Source organism: Colletotrichum lupini, chromosome 6 (genome assembly GCF_023278565.1).
Source record: "Colletotrichum lupini chromosome 6, complete sequence".
NCBI classification, from domain to species: Eukaryota; Fungi; Ascomycota; class Sordariomycetes; order Glomerellales; family Glomerellaceae; genus Colletotrichum; species Colletotrichum lupini.
This window is the reverse complement of record NC_064679.1, coordinates 3838460-3854993: the sequence shown is the minus strand read 5'-3', so window position 1 is coordinate 3854993 and position 16534 is coordinate 3838460. Positions and strand designations below refer to the sequence as shown.

The following is a 16534-nucleotide window of genomic DNA, read 5'->3' as shown; positions in this document are numbered from 1 at the left end:
TCCACTTGGGGTTGCGACCTTTGTCCAGGATCGGCATCTCAAACTCAAACAAGTCTCCGTCCTTCGCCTTGGCCTTACCGCCTCTCGCATCGCCAATTCTGCCTGCTTTTCTTTCTACGGGACAATTTTTGCCAAGACTCATCCTTTTGAGGTGGCCAGTGACACGGAGCATGCTCGGGATGATCAGCATGCTGCACCGCCAACGCTTCGGCCAAATGGCAGGAGACCTTACCGAGATACCGAGATGATACGAGGATTTTGCTGCTGATGACTCGAGGCGCGTTCGTAGTTGTCATAAGTAGGTGAGCTGTCGCGCCGTTGGTTAGGATTTGCGCAGTTTCAGGACAGCTTCGTCCTGTCGAGTGGGGGAGAAATCTTTTTGCGAGTGTTGGTATCCCTATTATAGGGTAGTTGGTTCGAACCGTAGTTGACGAAGAGATTAATTGAACTATCTGGATATCTACGTAGGTGTAAAAAGGAGGTTCTAACCGTAAGTTAAGCTAGCTATAATAATCGTAAATAGGGCCCCTAATTAGCCCTTACGTAATCGGTTATATACCGTAATCGAATTAGACTTCTAATCTAATACTAACTTTCTCTTTTTTTTATCGATTTAACTACTATAATTAGAGGTATAATTCGACCTCGGGCCCGTTTACTAAGTCGTCTCCTTTTCCTCCTTTTCTCTATTCTTTTTATATAACTTATCCCTTTATTTATATAGTAACTTTTCTGCTACTTACGAATTATTCTAATCCCTTATTTAGTCCTACTTTTATAAAAGCGTCTGCGAGGTTATTTTTATTATTAATCTAATAGATTTTAAGTATCTCGCGCCTTTTATACGATTACTTAAGGGCTATAATATTAATTATAAGCCTCTTTTCTTTCGTCGTTCCTAATTTAACGAGGTATTCGTATAGCGAGTAGGAATTAGTATAAATAACTATTAGAATAAGTAGAAGGCTAATTTAATTAGTAATCTTCTTTAGTATCGTTAAAATCGTATAGGAGAGGTTAATACCGTTAATTATACTATAGACCTCTAACGCTAGTATACTTCTCGTTACTTACTTACTTTTAGTTAACGAGTAGTGGATTATATTACTATATATAGTGAATTCGCTCTTATTTATACTCTCGTTAGCTAAGATAATAATATACCCTAATTACGAAATAAGGTCGTTATTATTCGTAAATAACCTATTAACGAAGACGTAAAGCTTACTAATTATAAGGTCGATTAGGTAGTAAACGAGACCTCGATCGAGATTCGTTTACTACTACTTAAGCCGCTTATTAAGTACCTCGACGTCTCGTTTAGTTAGATCTATAACCTATACTACCCTAATATAATTAAAAGTTACCTCGGGCTAATAAATACTTATAATATATGCCCCTTATATAAGCTTAGCCTTATACCGCTTCTTAATATTAGTTACGTTCGGGTCGACGAGGTTAATCTTTTCGCTCTACCCCTTTTATTAAAAAACGACGGTTTCCCCTTCGATTATAAGAATCCCGCTATTAAATACTAAGGGGGTATTTATTATAAGGACCTCTTTTAGCTTTATTACGAAGCTCGCTTTCTAAAGCTCCTTATCCTCTTTCTTTATAAAGTTAATATTAGATAGGCCTAATATATTATTAGTTTATATTTTAATAATCCTAAATTAGTCGCCTTCGTACTCCGCGACTAGTAAGTACGGGTTATATATAAAGGTAACTATTAATAGTTAATTAATATAAAAATCGTAGTAAGTAGCCTATTAATAGGTGCCCGATTCTGCGAGCTTATATAGTAGCTTAAGTACTTTAATAATCGTGCTTTCTAGGTACTTACTAGCTATTTCCTTTAGTAGATGGGCCAGGATTTTCCTTATGAGCCCTGTAGCTAATTAGGTATATACCTAAGTAATATCACGGCTCCAAATCTCGTATCCCTTCTTCCGTAGCGATACTATTAGTGCTATTATTAATCGTTAGTTATAGTGCTATATAGTAGGCGATTATGTAAGTAGCGTCGCCTTTTTAACGTTGCCGTACCCCTAAATTACGTATCTAGACTTCTCGTACAGTTAGGGTATTCTTTTTCTTTTAATTTTACGAACTATTTGCGATTTAAATATACGGAGGTTTATATACTTTTTTAAATCGTAGAGGATAAATCGATAGACCCCTCGATCGCGCAAAGTATTTACTTCGATAAGATCTAATCCCTTATACGGCTTTTTAGTAGTTATAATTACGCCTTCCTTACGTAGTTTAACTACTAGCTCGAAATCGGCTTTCTTTTTTGTTATATAAAAAGTATTAATTACTTCGTTATTAGTAATAAATTACTGCGTTAGTGCTTACTATCGTGGTCTCTTGCGACGTATTAGTGCCCTTTTAGCAATTTCCTCTTCCTCGTTATTTATTAGTACTACTACGACGATTTCGTTAAGGATAATTTCCTATACCTCTACTGCGGGTTATATAGCTTCCCCTAGCTCTTCTTTTTTTTATAGGCTAGAAATTACCTCGATAGGATCTATATAATATAGTCTAACTATCGTAATTAATACCTCGAGTAGCTAGTTACGATCTCTTACGACTACGTAAGAACGCTCGTTAACGGAAATTAATTTATATAGCCTAGCCTATTATTAAGTAATTTCGCGCTATACTTATATATCCGAATTTAGGGGCATATCTAAATTAACCCCTATATCGGGCCTATTGCGCGTAGTAATTACTTTATTAACTTACCTTTTTACGCTTACCTCGCGCAGTACCCGTATTACTTTTTTAACTACTTAAGCTCGCTAGCTTATATCTAGCAATAGTAGCGAGGCTAAGGTCGTTCTTAAATATACTCTAAATACTAAAAGCGTTAGTATAAGCCCGTTGGGCCCTATAATATCGTTATAGTATTTAAGTACTATTTAGAGGCATTCGTCGTCGTTAGAATTAGGATTTTTTTCTTTAATAATTTTAAACGCTCTTTTTAACTACTAGTGCGCCCTTTTTACTTTTTTAATATTATAGTGCGCTTTAATAGGTACGACTTTTAACTATATACCGTAGGCCGTCGCATTTTCTTTAAATTCTATTAACTTAAAACTAATATTAGCGTCGGTTTTAATACCGTCTAGCGGTCCCTAGTATATATCGATCTAGCTTTTTCATAAAGCTACCTATACTATTTTTATTTATAAATCCCGTAAGAATTGCCCTACTTAAAATAATATAGCCTCGTTAATTATATATAGGACCGGTCGACTATTTAAATAGAAGATATCGACGACGATTTCTTAATTAAAGTTAAGCTTATTACGTAATTTAAATTTGAATCTGCGTGGGCTCTGCGTATTTATTTAGTATTAATAATATACTTTTATTAACTACTCTAGCGCCCCTATTTCGATATTACTATTACTTAAATACTTTAGGAAATTATATAGCCTCGCAACTAACGGGTAGCTAAATCTTTAGTATAGTTATCTAAGCTCACTTTCCGTTAAGTAATTAATCGACTTCGTATTATTAGTAAGCGTTATAAACGCGTACCCCTATTATCGTTCGACTATTTTAAAGTGCTTATAGCTAGAGATTCTGTTCCTCGTATTATTAAATATAATACCTAATCGATCTATATCTTTTAAATATAAGAGAAATGGGGTATTAATAAGTAGGATATAGAAAGTTATCGTTCCGAAGTACGTTTTTACTTCTACCGTACTTAGGGCGACGATTTCCTTACCTAGGCCGAAGCTAATCCTCACAATACCCGCTATTAACGTATTAAGCGTTACTAGTGCGATTTTTTATAACGCTTAGAATTACCCTTTTCCTCTTATTAACTATTATAATACCCTAGTATTTAGGATAATCCTATAGAAATTATTTAGGCCGTACCTTTTATTTACGTAAAATACCTATACGAGCTTAGTATTTAAGTAATCTAAGTAGTATAAAAAGGACCCCTCTAGCTACCCTTAGAATTACTTAGTACCCTATCTCTTTTTTTTAAATATTAAGAGAGTGGAATTCTGCGCTATTAAATTCGTCCTTTTACTTACCTCCGTATTTATTATCTAAGGGACCTTCCCTTACTATCTATAAATAAAAGCCTACTTATTAAGGGCTTTTACTACTTTTTATTCGTTTAGCCTCGTATATCCTCCCGAGGCTAACGGGGTAAAAAAAGAGTAGTTAATATTATCGACTTCGTCGTAATCTAATTCGTTAGTATAGGGGGTAAGATCTTCTTTATCTTCTGAATCTCCTATAGGGTGCGGGTGCTTTAAGCTATTAAATTAGCTACTTTCGCTAGGTTCCGTGCCCCCGGATCTGCCCTTATATATAACGAGGAATTAGTTAAATCGATAAGGGCTAGTTTTACTATTTACTACCCTCGATTTTCTATATTATTTATATAATTTAGTACGCTCTTTTTTAGAGTAGTTACTTAACTAATATCTATCCTTTTTATAAATAAAACACTACTTCTTCTGTTACCCTACTCGCGAGTTAAATCTCTGCCTATTTAACGAATCTAGGATTCCCTACTAGCAATTACCGTACCTAGCTTCCTTTCTTTTTTTATTATACGTTCGGTCGACCTAATACTATTAGTAAGGGCCGTTATATACTTAGAAATAGGTTTAGCGCAGTATTTTTATTTTAATATTAAAACTAAATCTTAGCCTCGAGCAGAGCGTCTCGTAGTTTTTAGGTACTTAGTATAGAGTTATTTTCGCTTTTAAAACGCGCTAGACTGCGGTATAAAGATATCTAACTTTCCGCTCGTTAGTCCCCTTATTTAGCTAGGTTTTCGCTAGCTTATTAATTCGATCGATAAGCTCTTTAAGGATTTTTATTTGCGATTTACCCTCTATTATTCTAGCTATAAATACGAAAGAAATCGCTCGTAGCTTAGATAGGAGCTCTAGGTTCTTATTATAGGTCTCGAAGCGGCTTTAGATTGCGTTAATTATGCTAAGAAAGTCGTTTCGATCGAGATTACGTACCGCTTCATAATAATAATTAGAGGCTTTGCTTACGAGTACGATATTAACTACCGAATAGTACTAATGTTCCCTAATTCCGACTTTTTCGTAGTAATTATAAAATATCGTTAGGGTTTCTTATAAGACCTTATACTTCTCCTTAGAGTATAATTTCTTTTTTAGGAAGATCTTTTTAAGGTTTATAAACTGCTTCGTATTTACTACTAGATTTTTAGTATTTATATGCGATCCTTGCGTCGCTGCGTACTATTAGTAACTTTAGGTAGTTTACTTCCTTTTTTACTAGCTAATTAGTACCGAATTTCGTATTAGTAGCGGCGATGAGCTATGGATCAAAATAGGCGGAATTGTTAATTATCGTACTTTTAGTACTATATTTTGCTTCTATATATCCTTTTGTAACGATAGATTGCTATTAGTAATTATAAGAAGGAAATCTAGGTCGTTTACCCTTTTTCTAAATTCGTTAAAGCGATTATACGCCCTATCGACTTATACCTAGGTCTATATTACGAATTCCTCCTCTATAATTGTCGCTACTAAGATTTTATAAAGTTCTCGTAATTATAATTACGCTAGTAGTACCCCTTGCCTATAGAGGAATTTATTAACCGCTTTTGCGATTCCTAGGCTTGCGCTTGCGAACTATTCGTCTAGCTAATAGCTAAGGTTATCTACGATTTTATAAAATAGGGGTTACCCCTATAGCCCCTTTTTCTCGTAAACCTTAGTTAAATAAATTAATACTACGTTAATTTACTCGCCGTTAGGCTAATCCGCAATTTTATATATTTACGTCCCCTAATAGTCCGGGTTAATATTTACTTACTTATAAGGGATTAGGATTCTATTTAGGATCGGGTTTCGTCCTCTTTTTCCTTGCCCTAACTTACTAAGGGTCGTGCTCTAGCTTATGCCCATATTAATAATCGCTAGCGTATTTAATCTTAATAGGGATATGTCTAATCTGCGCGCCGGTTATAGTAAATCCGTGCTTTTACTACTTAACGAATTTATTAGGGTTTAGGAGATTCCCGCTTCCTCTCGCCGTCTCGCTACTACTCTCGTTTCTACTATTTTTAATAATTACTACTACCTTTCTAAATCGCTAGCTATTATACCTACTAAAATCCTCCTTTTCGTCTAATATAAAAGGGTAGGTTCTAATAGTTCCTTTTAATAATAATAGCGGTAGACGTTTATATTACCGTAATAAGATATATTAATTAGTCTTAGGATCTTTATTAATTACCGATTTTTTAAAATTAGTAATCTTATACTATAAGTTAGTATAAAAAGAAGCCTTTTAGCGGCCTTTTAGAGGATTCTTTTTTTTTCCCTTAGATCCTCGTCTTTTTAGCCTTTTTTTAGGCTAATAATAACTCTAGCAAGAGGTCGTAGGACTATTTTAAAATAGCCGCCTTCTTCTTAGGTTAATTTCTAAGATCTATAATACTCTTAACTTAATACTATTAGGACTTCTAAATCCCCTCCTCCCTCGTTAAACCGTCCCCTATATTATATTCCTAAGTAATACCCGGGGGGTAGTTAAAGGAGCTACGAGGAGGTCGTTTAGATCGCGGGCTTAAGAGCGTACTTATAAAATCCCCGTAATAATAGACTTTTCCGTATACTATAGATCTCTTAGCTTAATAACTCCTATAGGGTTACCTTCGTTACTAAATAAGAATATTTATATTTAGAGATCCCCTTTTTTAATTACGTAGTACTCTTTTATATTATATTATTAAGCCCGTTCGTTACGCTAGTTAATTAGGTAAGTAGTTATTATATAGGGAATTCTTTTTACTAATTTAGCTAGTTAATTTCTAATCGCGGGCCGGCTGCGGGGAAGTTATTTAGTAAAAAAGGCTGCTTAAGGTAATAGCGAAATATTAGTTACCTAAGCGGTTCCGTTAACTAGCATAGTTTAATATAATAAACGTCGACCTCTCGTAAGTAGTAAAGGGCTACGATTACTTAATTCCGTATAGTATTCGAAAATCGCCTCCTTTTTTATTTACTTTTATAAGGTTAATTAGTACGAATCTCCTATCCCGTGCGGTATTAAGAAGTCGTTTCTTTTACGTAGCGAGATACCTTACTAATCTATAATAATAAAATTTAATTACTAATTAGTATTAGTATTCTTATTATAAGGTAGTTAGTTCGAACCGTAGTTAACGAAGAGATTAATTAAACTATTTAGATATCTACATAGGTATAAAAAGGAGGTTCTAACTATAGGTTAGGCTGGCTACGATAATCGTAAATAGGGCCCCTAATTGGCCCCTGCGCAGTCGGCTATATGCCGCGGTCGAATTAGACTTCCAATCCGACAGCGAGAAAGAGATGCCCTCGGCATAAATAGCATCACTTCAATTGGGTCTCTGGACGAATACATGATATATCCATCGATACGCCAGCCGCCAGTCTGGACCATTGTTCACCCAGTTCGCGGGCCCACACCTTCACGTGCGAGGCTGCACGTATTGCTTCACTGTTTAGCAATTAATAATACTAAAAAGGCACGCGAAAGGTAAACATCTTTGTCGCACTCTGAGTCGACGACAACGTGAATAATCAGTGCCTAAGCAGTAACATAGGAGATGACGGAAATTAGACCAGGCCGCCTTCTATCTCTTTTCATCTATTACTAGTTCAAAAGGGACTCGAGGATATAGTCAGCATAAAGCCTGCCTCTCATCTTCAGTCTTCGGCCAGACAGGCACATTGATACTTGCAAAAGTCATTCTGTTCTATCTACTCTATCCATTTCTAACACATCCAGAATGAAATTAGTTACCTCTGCGGGGAGTTTCTCCATGGCCGTCGAACGAGATGCGCGTCATTGCTTCGTTGGTTTCAAGGCCGTTGGAACAATCTAGCGAGTAACAGATTAGGAGTCAAGTAGTCTTGGAAGCCTCTCTTATGTTAGGATATCGACATGTTTGACGCGGTTGTTTATTATGAACGCCTTCGAATCTTTGGGTGGTGCCGTGAGTTGTGGAGTGCTTGCGATTGATAAAAGACTCGGATGATAGATTCACGGAGCGAGAAGAGAAGAACAGAAAAAGGAAGAACTAACAAGCCTGAGAGCCAAGGGGTTTATATACTGCGGTTATGGGATAGCCATTGGCCCGTCGCAGCCTTTTGAAAGACGCAATGACTACGAAGCCAGTAGACCAAGGTTCCCGCATTATGTGACCTGGTAGGCCTACCTTGGTATCTGCGGCAATAGTCGGCTTGCTTCGTAGCTCGGCCTTGAGGTTGGGTAGGTCATCGTCACTGAGATGACGGAAACCCTTCTCGAGATTACGAAAGCACTTCCTGTTGTACTGTTGCAATTTTCTAAGCGTTCCGGTGATTCTGAAATCGCTTCTACGTGTGGTCCTCCCCGAGGCTTAGAGGGGGCGTATGATTCTATAGCGTTGGTAGTGCGCTAGGGTAAGCGTGCTTGGTACTCTATTAGTGCTCTTTATTTTAATCGGCATTAGGAATACTAAACTTTACTACAAATTAATCGAAATACAGATATACTTTCGTATAATAATAAGCAAATAAAGTAAGATGTCGGTTATTAACATAAGATTTATTATTATTATCTTAATATTCTCTATTTTCTTTTACATAAGTATATTCGCCAACAAATATATAAAAAACGAAGCACAATAGGAAGGGTAGAAATAATAAATATAATAAGAATAGTAATAATAATAGAAAGAGTTATAGTAGAGCTAGAATATAAAGCGGCGAAGGACTAAATTCTTTATTTAGGAGAAGATAGGCTAAAGACTTTAGAATCGTATTTTAAAACTGGCTCCTGGTTATATAATTAAACTTTTATAATGGTATAATAAAAACCCACCCTGGAACATGGCTCGCGGGCCACTTTAGATAGCGTCTTAATCATAGCCTGCTGTCGCTATACCTAGCTGGTGAAGTCGGTAAAAGCCTTGGCTAGATTGTCTCGGAGACGGCGGATAGCGTTATCCTAGTTATGGCCAGTGGTAAATGTAGTAGGGTTGTTCGTGCTGCCGTCCCTGGTTGATTTTGTGATCTTGATTGAGAATGCTTGCAGAGAAAGAAACGCCAAGGCGATGGTAGTGAGGTGGTTGGAGAGAAAAAGGGAAAGGGGACGAGATAGGGGAAAGATGGGGTTTATGTAAGACCATCAGATGTCGTTCGTGCCGGCTCCACGGTCTTCCAAAGGATAATCCAACTCAGGGCTAAAGGTTCTCCCTGATCTTCATGATACTCTCCAGATTTATCGTGATGACTATCGGAATCGAATGCGCAAGCATACAAGTCGTGGCGCAGTCACATCTTCAAGCATACGAAATTCTTGTTGGTGCCAAAAACCAACAACTCTGTTCGGCTAAAAAACTGAAAAAAGACCAAAAAGAAACGCTCGTTCATTCCTTTGCCCGCGCACAATTTATAATTGTTTGGGGGGCCGGGGGGGGGGTTACTCGACCGCCAGGAGCGGGAGTTGTCGTCTATGTCATGACTTCAGTAAGAAGCCCCGGCAATCCGCTCAAACGCTTGGTGCATGAGCTTGGGGTATGCGACCTTGTCCGACTCCATTCCAAGGTTCGTGGCGAGCTGGCGAATGTCGCGTTCTGTATAGTATTAGTACCGAGCCCTAGGCATCTGAGTCAAACATGTTACATACCGTCCATCGACCAAAAGTCGCCCAGAGTGGCTGGAAAACCCTCTAGGTCAAGCACATTGTCGGGATCGACCTGTGGGAGGAGCTTTATATTATCGCCAGTGATGTCGGCTCTCTTGACGTTCTTAAGGCGTCGAGTTGCGTTTGCGACCCTGGTGTGAGTCAGCGGAATGAGTCGGAAGCGTATACCTCGAGCAACTTACAGAACGGTGTGTTTTAACCCTGGCCTATTCTTCAACGTCCGAGCCTTTGTGTGTATTCTGTAGGGAATACATAGAGGATGAACTACTAAGATAAGGAAGATTAGAAGAGGAATGGCAGTAGCAGTGGAGGCAGTGGTGAAAGTATAGGTAAAGATACTATAGTGTTAAGCGCGAGCTCGTTTTTACTAAAAGTGTCTGCATCTTTATTGAACCGGAGTTGTGGTCAAAAAGAGGCGGTCGATTAGAGAGGAATGCCGAAGTTTCTGACGTCAGGTCTGGGCGATATGAAGTCAGACTCTCTTATTTTCCCAGATCGGGGGGTGAATGTTGTGGTGAGTTGTAAGTTCTCCGTGTGAAGCCGTAGAGTCGAAGTCGCCAAATGTGGCTGGGCACCGGATTTGGTCCGCGTGTACACCGGGCTGTGGCTGATGCCAACGGCACACCTTCACCTCCACTTCCAGGACAGGGCAGGCCAGAAAGCTTCTCTCTTCCATCCACGCACGCACCCTATCAACTACTTCGCCAACAGAGCAGCCCTCTTCCCTGCTGCCTCTCACACCAAGAATCTCGATAAATCATTGTCCATCACGTTTCGTTTGGGGCCCATCTCCGAAGTTGGAGATGCCTCGGAGCGGTCCAGCTCCGATCAGCAAGCAGCCAAAGCCGGAACCGGCCGGTGACAAGCGTTGATCTCGATGGGGCCACCAAAGCAGCCAGGCCGTTTCGCCGATTTTATCCCACCTTACCCACACTAGCGGGCGGATTGACGTCCCGATGTCTTTATTCGATATGTTCAGCAGCTCGCCTACGCCTCCCCGAGCCCCCCGGGCAATGATTTCCAGTCGCAGTCGCATTCACAATCGCAAACAAGTACAAACCGCATACCCATACGTACGGACAATATGGAGTGATACTCGACAATTCTCTTTGACAGCTGCAAAAGGGCTTGTCAACTCGTCTCCACCCACTTTACCGCCCCCCGGATTGCGTGTGTTTCAAAGTGGATTGCTTTCCTTGTTCTCCAACACCCGGCCAGAATGCAGCTTGCCCGCGGCCGGGGTCGGCGCCGGGGGTGGGTAGTCATTTAGGTGTGATCGATAGTGTCGCTTCAGCGCCGCCATGACTCGAGCAAACAGCGTCGCTTTCCAAGTATTAAGGGCCTAGGGTGGGCGCGCTTGAGGCTTTGGCGCCGTTGAAACAGTTTTGCTTCTGCGACGACACCCCTACTGATCTCTTCATTCTTCATGTTTCTCGAGCACTTCTGTTTGCGTCGGCTATTCATTGCTTAGCAGGAGTTCTATGGATTCGGCAACTGAAGCATGACGACATTGCGAAAGTTTGTACAAGAAGCCGCTTAAGTTATCGAGATCGGAGCGATACCCGTGTCTCGGCATTGCGATTGGCGCGCTTCTCCGGAATAGGGCAAAAGGGAAATCATGAGCTCTTCCCCTCCTCACATCGCCTATGATGTCGAAAAGTCAGGGCCACAGCAGACGATGGAGTCGCGCCCTCATGACGACGATAATGCTCGCATGAAGGAAGCCGTAAACAGCGACGAAAAGGCGCTGCCGTCGTCTTCATCGGACGACGACCCGCCGGGCATCGTGGCGCAGGACACGGACCCGGACACGGATGCTGGGCACGGGGCCGGCGCCGAGGCCAGCGGGATCGTGGGCCGGGTGCTCAGTCGGGCCACGTCCAGGTCCAGTATTGTACAAGGTCCGCCTCCTGACGGGGGCGTCACCGCATGGATGGCGAGTGAGTTGCTGCGTGCCATGAACCCTAAGCTCACGAGGCTAACTTCCACCAGTCTTCAGCGCCCATCTGGTCATTATGAATACCTGGTGAGTCCGTCATAAGCTGTGTACATCCAGCCAAACTAACAAATCGCAGGGGCATCGTCAACTCATTCGGCGTCTTCCAATCCTACTACACCACTCTACTCGGACGCCCGCCGTCAGACATAGCCTGGATCGGCTCTTTCGAGGTTTTCCTCCTCTTCTTCATCAGCACCTTCAGCGGCCGCCTCACAGACGCAGGCTACTTTCGCCACCTATTCGTCACCGGTTTCCTCTTCGTGTTCCTAGGCATGTTCGCAACCTCCTTCTGCTCGCAGTACTGGCAATTGTTCCTCTCGCAGGGTATCTGCCTAGGCCTCGGCAACGGCTTGCTCTTCTGTCCCGCCCTGTCGACGGCGTCCACCTATTTCGACAAGAAAAGGGCACTTGCGCTGGGGTTCGTGTCGATTGGCAGCTCGACGGGCGGGTTGATCTATCCTAGCATGGTGAGGCAGCTGCTTCCAAGTATTGGGTTCGGGTGGACCATCCGTGCTATCGCGTTCGTGCAGGCCGGCACGCTGATCATCAGCTTCATCTTCCTGAAGCCGAGAGTCAAGCCCAGGAAAGCCGGGAGCATCGTCGAGTGGGCTGCTTTCAAAGAGTTGGAGTACACTTTCTACGCCATTGGGTCCTTCCTAGTAAGCTGTCTCGAATAACCTCCTCTTCAACTCGGTTTCAGTCTCCCAGAGCCCCATACTCACCCCATCACAGAACTACTTAGGCGTCTTTTTCGCATTCTACTACCTAGCCTCCTACACCCGCGATATCATAGGCCTCTCCTACAACGCCTCCCTCAACCTCCTCCTCGTCCTCAACGGCGTCGGCGTACCAGGCCGCATCCTTCCCGGCTACATCGCCGACCGCGTCGGCTCCATAAACACCCTCATCCCCATGTCCCTCGCCTCCAGCATCCTCATGTACTGCTGGGTCGCCGTCTCCTCGACAGCAGGTCCCTACGTCTGGACCCCATTCTACGGCCTCGTCGCCAGCGCGATCCAGAGCCTGTTCCCTTCGGCACTGAGCCAGCTGACGAGCGATCCAAGGAAGCAGGGGACGCGGATGGGTATGACGTTTACGATTGTGAGTTTTGCGGTGTTGACGGGTCCGCCGATTGCTGGGGCGATTATTCAGGCTGAGGGGGGGAGGTATGTGGGTGCGCAGGTGTATGCGGGGTCTTGTTTGCTTGCTGGTATGTGTTTTTGGTGTGCGGCGAAGATGGTGAAGACGAGGAGGGCCGGGATGGGGTTGAAGGTTTGGGTCAAGGTTTGATGAGGCGATGGTCGTCTGGAGCTGGTTGGGAGCCTTTTCACGTGTTTTTCTAGACGTTCTCAATTCTGTTACAAGGATTAGATGGACAAAGTGTGGCGTGAGGTTGATGATACGGCTAGAACCGTCGATTCATCATCCAGTCATTAAATGAACTTTTTCAACGATGCCTTGCAGTAAATGATCAAGATGAGATCGCGGTGGTGTTCTTTCGATTTTACAAACAACAAACTTCAGAAGCACATAACTGACCCATGTCTTATTTGCTGCTAAAACTCCCTAGAAATCTTGACAAGCCCCGAAGCGATCACCACCTACTCATCCCCTTCCTTGAGGCTATCTCAGTCTCAACCACAGACCAGCAACCAACGCAAGTGAGCATCCGACTTAACCTTTGCGAATGGACTATTCCCAGCACCACCAATACAGAATTCCTCTCTACACACAAACAATAGAAATATCTCCGGGCCACTCGTACCTCAATCAGAATCTTGTCAACCACCTCTGGCCTCACACTGCTCTGAGACGAAGGCAGTCGCATTCGACTAAACGGCTGGATAGTCTAATTTCGACATCCAATGCTCTTCCAACTCTTCCCTCAACTCTCGGCAAATATGCAGCAAGACAGCCTGTCATCAAACCCAGAAGTCGACCCCAAGTAATCCTCGCAGCAAGATGTCGGACCAGAGTCAAACTAAAGCCAAAATAAGACAAAGCCAAGACAAGGCAAAGTGAGACACTCCATCCGCACTCCTCACTCCTCACCAATAGGACGCCGTACCAAACAACCCCAAGTCATACAACCCGCATTGCATATCCCGGAAAACAACCCTCCCCCCTTCCCCGGCGCGGCCGTTGTCGAACAGTAACGGCGCGCGAAACTACCACCATGCAGATTCTCGGATTTCGTGCATAATCGAGTGCGAGGGCAGCTGTGCTACCCGGCCGTAAGGTACCGGAGGAGCTGCGCCGCATTGCATATCCCATCAATCGTCAATCATCAATGATCATTGCCGCATTGCGGCCGGCCCCCACGTTTCCTCCGCAGTTGCCAGGAAAGGATAACGCAGAAAGAATATAGCGTGTCCCGGATTTAAACGGGGTTTCCTAAATTTCTCGACACACTGAAACCCGGAGCGCATCCGTCAGAAGGCAGGTGACCCGATGCAAGTTACCGACCCCCCTCTTCTAGAAGCACGGCTACGGCCGTTTGACAGTCCTTGACTTCTGTCAGAATTATACTGTCTTGTCGTCATTACTCGTGAAAGTTGTAGACAATAACACATTGGAGACAAAGAGTCAAGACGAAATGGTATCTCTTGTTCATTGGTGATATCTATCTAATGCTAAAGACCTAAGCTGCAACAAAACCAAACCCCAGAACGCTATGTCTATCTCAACGGAGAATCTAAGTATCTATAAGAGTAAAGACAAAGGAAATAAAAGAGAACTACAAGAAAAGAAAGGCACAATACAATAAATGGAATGGTCAAGGAAACCCCCCAACCATCCTCCTCACACTCTCCCCGCCCAGCAACCCCGCGAGCCTCGCCATATCAAGCTCCCCGAGCGCAGGATACACCCGCTCCCGCGGCACCTCCCCCCCAACCGCCAACACCCCCTCGTCCTCCATCCACTTGCGCAGCGCCGCCTTCATCGGCGCCGGCGTCATGGGCGAGTGGTACAGCATGTGCAGCGCCTGCGCGCGCATGTCGCTGACGTGCTCATCGCCCTTGTTGTCGTGCAGGTGCGGGTTCCGCGTCTCGATTTGGTGGATCTGCACCGAGGCGTGTTGCTGCCGCGAGCCGTTGCTGCGGTTGCGGTTGCGGCCGAGGCTGCTGTTTCTGCTGCTGCTCCGGCTGCTGCTGCTGCCGCCGCCAAGGCTGACGGGCGAGGCGGGAGGCGACAGGAGCTGCGACATTGACGACGGAGATATCGGGCTGCTTGCGTCTGAGAGCGTGTCGCTGTTATTGTCGTCGTCGAGTCTTTGGTGGTTGATGTGGTTCTGGTGATGATGATGATGGTCCAAGTCGCCCATCTGCTCCAGGAGGTAGAGGTACTCATACGGCTCGACGGCAAATCCGCTCGCCATCCTCAGCTTCAGCGCAAGACTCATCGTCATGGCGTGCTCTCCAGCATTCCCCGTCGTAATGCAATCCGTCCCGTAGCCAGAGAACTCTTGCAGGAGATTATTCAACCACTCGTTGACCACCCTTGAACTCCGTCCCCTCCGATCAAACATCAACCGCCCGTTCCGCTCCTTGGGCTTGGAGCTCCACGACACCCGGACCATGGCATATTCCGCCGTCGCCCTCGAGAGATGGAACCCGGCAGCGTAACTCTTGCAGTACTCGTTGATGGAACCGGGGATATAGTTATCGGCGTCCACGAAGCCGACGTACTCCCTCTCCATCAGCGCCGCGACAGCCATGCCGACGAGCATCCCCTCCCCTTTACCACTATGCACCAGCCCGTCGCCGTCGCTCACCAACTCAGGAGCCCCCGCCGCCGCAAACGCATCAGCGACGCCAGGGTCCTTTTGGTGCACCGCGATAGCGAAGCGATCCGCCTCGCGGCAGAAGTTTTGTAGGATATTGACCTCCGTCTCGTACCGGTCGTTGTAGCCGCCCTGCGTCCTGTTGCTGTTGGAGACGAGGACGATGAGGCAGTCGTGCGGGATGCCCGAGAAGACGGACTCGATTGTGCGGAACTCTTCGTTCATGCAGAGCACGACGATGGCCATGCGCGACTCGATGGCGAGAAAATCATCCCGCGAGACGGTGAGGCTGGAGGAGGTGCTGCGTCCTGAGCCGGCGTCGAGCTCGATGACGCGCTGTAGCTCGTTGATTTGTATTGAGCCGAGGCGCTCGAAGCGGGAAGGCCGTGTAAGTCTCATTGTGTGGAAAGTGAGGGTGAGAGAGTCAGAAGACGGCTTGAGCCGAGGGAAGGTAGGGTAAAGATAATTGAGAGATGTGATTCGAGTTTGATTTGCTCTGCTGGAGAAGAAGGGTGTACTGGACTCAAACAAAAATCGGTATGGTTAAATAGGTGTTTGTACTTGACTGGAGCAGACTTCAGAGCAGTTGAGCTTGGTGACTCTTACCTTCTTCTTCCATGATATTCAAGCAAGACCCCTTCGTAGGCCATCCTTATATGTATTAACATTTGTCCCTGTGATCCAACGGCCCGGTTCGTTGTCCACACCCAAGCAAAAGCACCAACAGCAGCAAGAGCGTAAAGAGAATGGGTAGACAGACAGACAGTCAGTCAGTCAGACTACGGTTGGGCGTTCCAACGGCCGTAATCCGGCTACCCAGGTAGGTAGGCCAGATATCGAGACCTCATTCGCAAAACCACAAAAAGGCCCCCAACGGCAACGGGTAGACTGTCGTTCATCACGTCCGCTGTACCACCACATTGGTCAGGTCCCGGCAGGTTGTCCTGTTATTCGCATTTGCCTAAAGGGTCGTTGCAGGCCCACGTTTGCTGCGTTTCCCGCTGGAGAAGGGGACCCAACGTTATTCGTCAACTTTGCATTGT

The 16534-nt window shown here is 44.2% G+C and overlaps 3 protein-coding genes across 3 annotated transcripts; 1 reads left to right on the top strand and 2 right to left on the bottom strand.

Moving 5' to 3' along the window:
* Positions 1 to 9527: 9527 nt before the first annotated feature.
* Positions 9528 to 9838, bottom strand: CLUP02_12645 (uncharacterized protein; the record flags this gene model as incomplete). Its single annotated transcript, XM_049291609.1, has 2 exons — positions 9528 to 9637; positions 9691 to 9838. Coding segments are annotated over 2 exons (258 nt in total), but the record flags the coding sequence as incomplete, so codon positions are not given.
* A 336-nt stretch (positions 9839 to 10174) lies between these two features.
* CLUP02_12644 (major facilitator superfamily transporter) lies at positions 10175 to 13945 on the top strand (the record flags this gene model as incomplete). The annotated part of the gene is made up of 13 exons (XM_049291608.1): positions 10175 to 10179; positions 10255 to 10566; positions 10646 to 10966; positions 11027 to 11039; positions 11092 to 11226; positions 11312 to 11648; positions 11701 to 11734; positions 11784 to 12366; positions 12440 to 12991; positions 13051 to 13087; positions 13278 to 13368; positions 13424 to 13682; positions 13766 to 13945. 13 exons carry the CDS (start codon positions 10175 to 10177, stop codon positions 13943 to 13945), a joined length of 2859 nt encoding a protein of 952 aa, XP_049148754.1.
* Positions 13946 to 14483: 538 nt separating this feature from the next.
* On the bottom strand, positions 14484 to 15890 carry CLUP02_12643 (mannosyl-3-phosphoglycerate synthase; the record flags this gene model as incomplete). The annotated part of the gene is made up of 1 exon (XM_049291607.1): positions 14484 to 15890. One exon carries the CDS (start codon positions 15888 to 15890, stop codon positions 14484 to 14486), a length of 1407 nt encoding a protein of 468 aa, XP_049148753.1.
* Between the last annotated feature and the right edge of the window lie 644 nt (positions 15891 to 16534).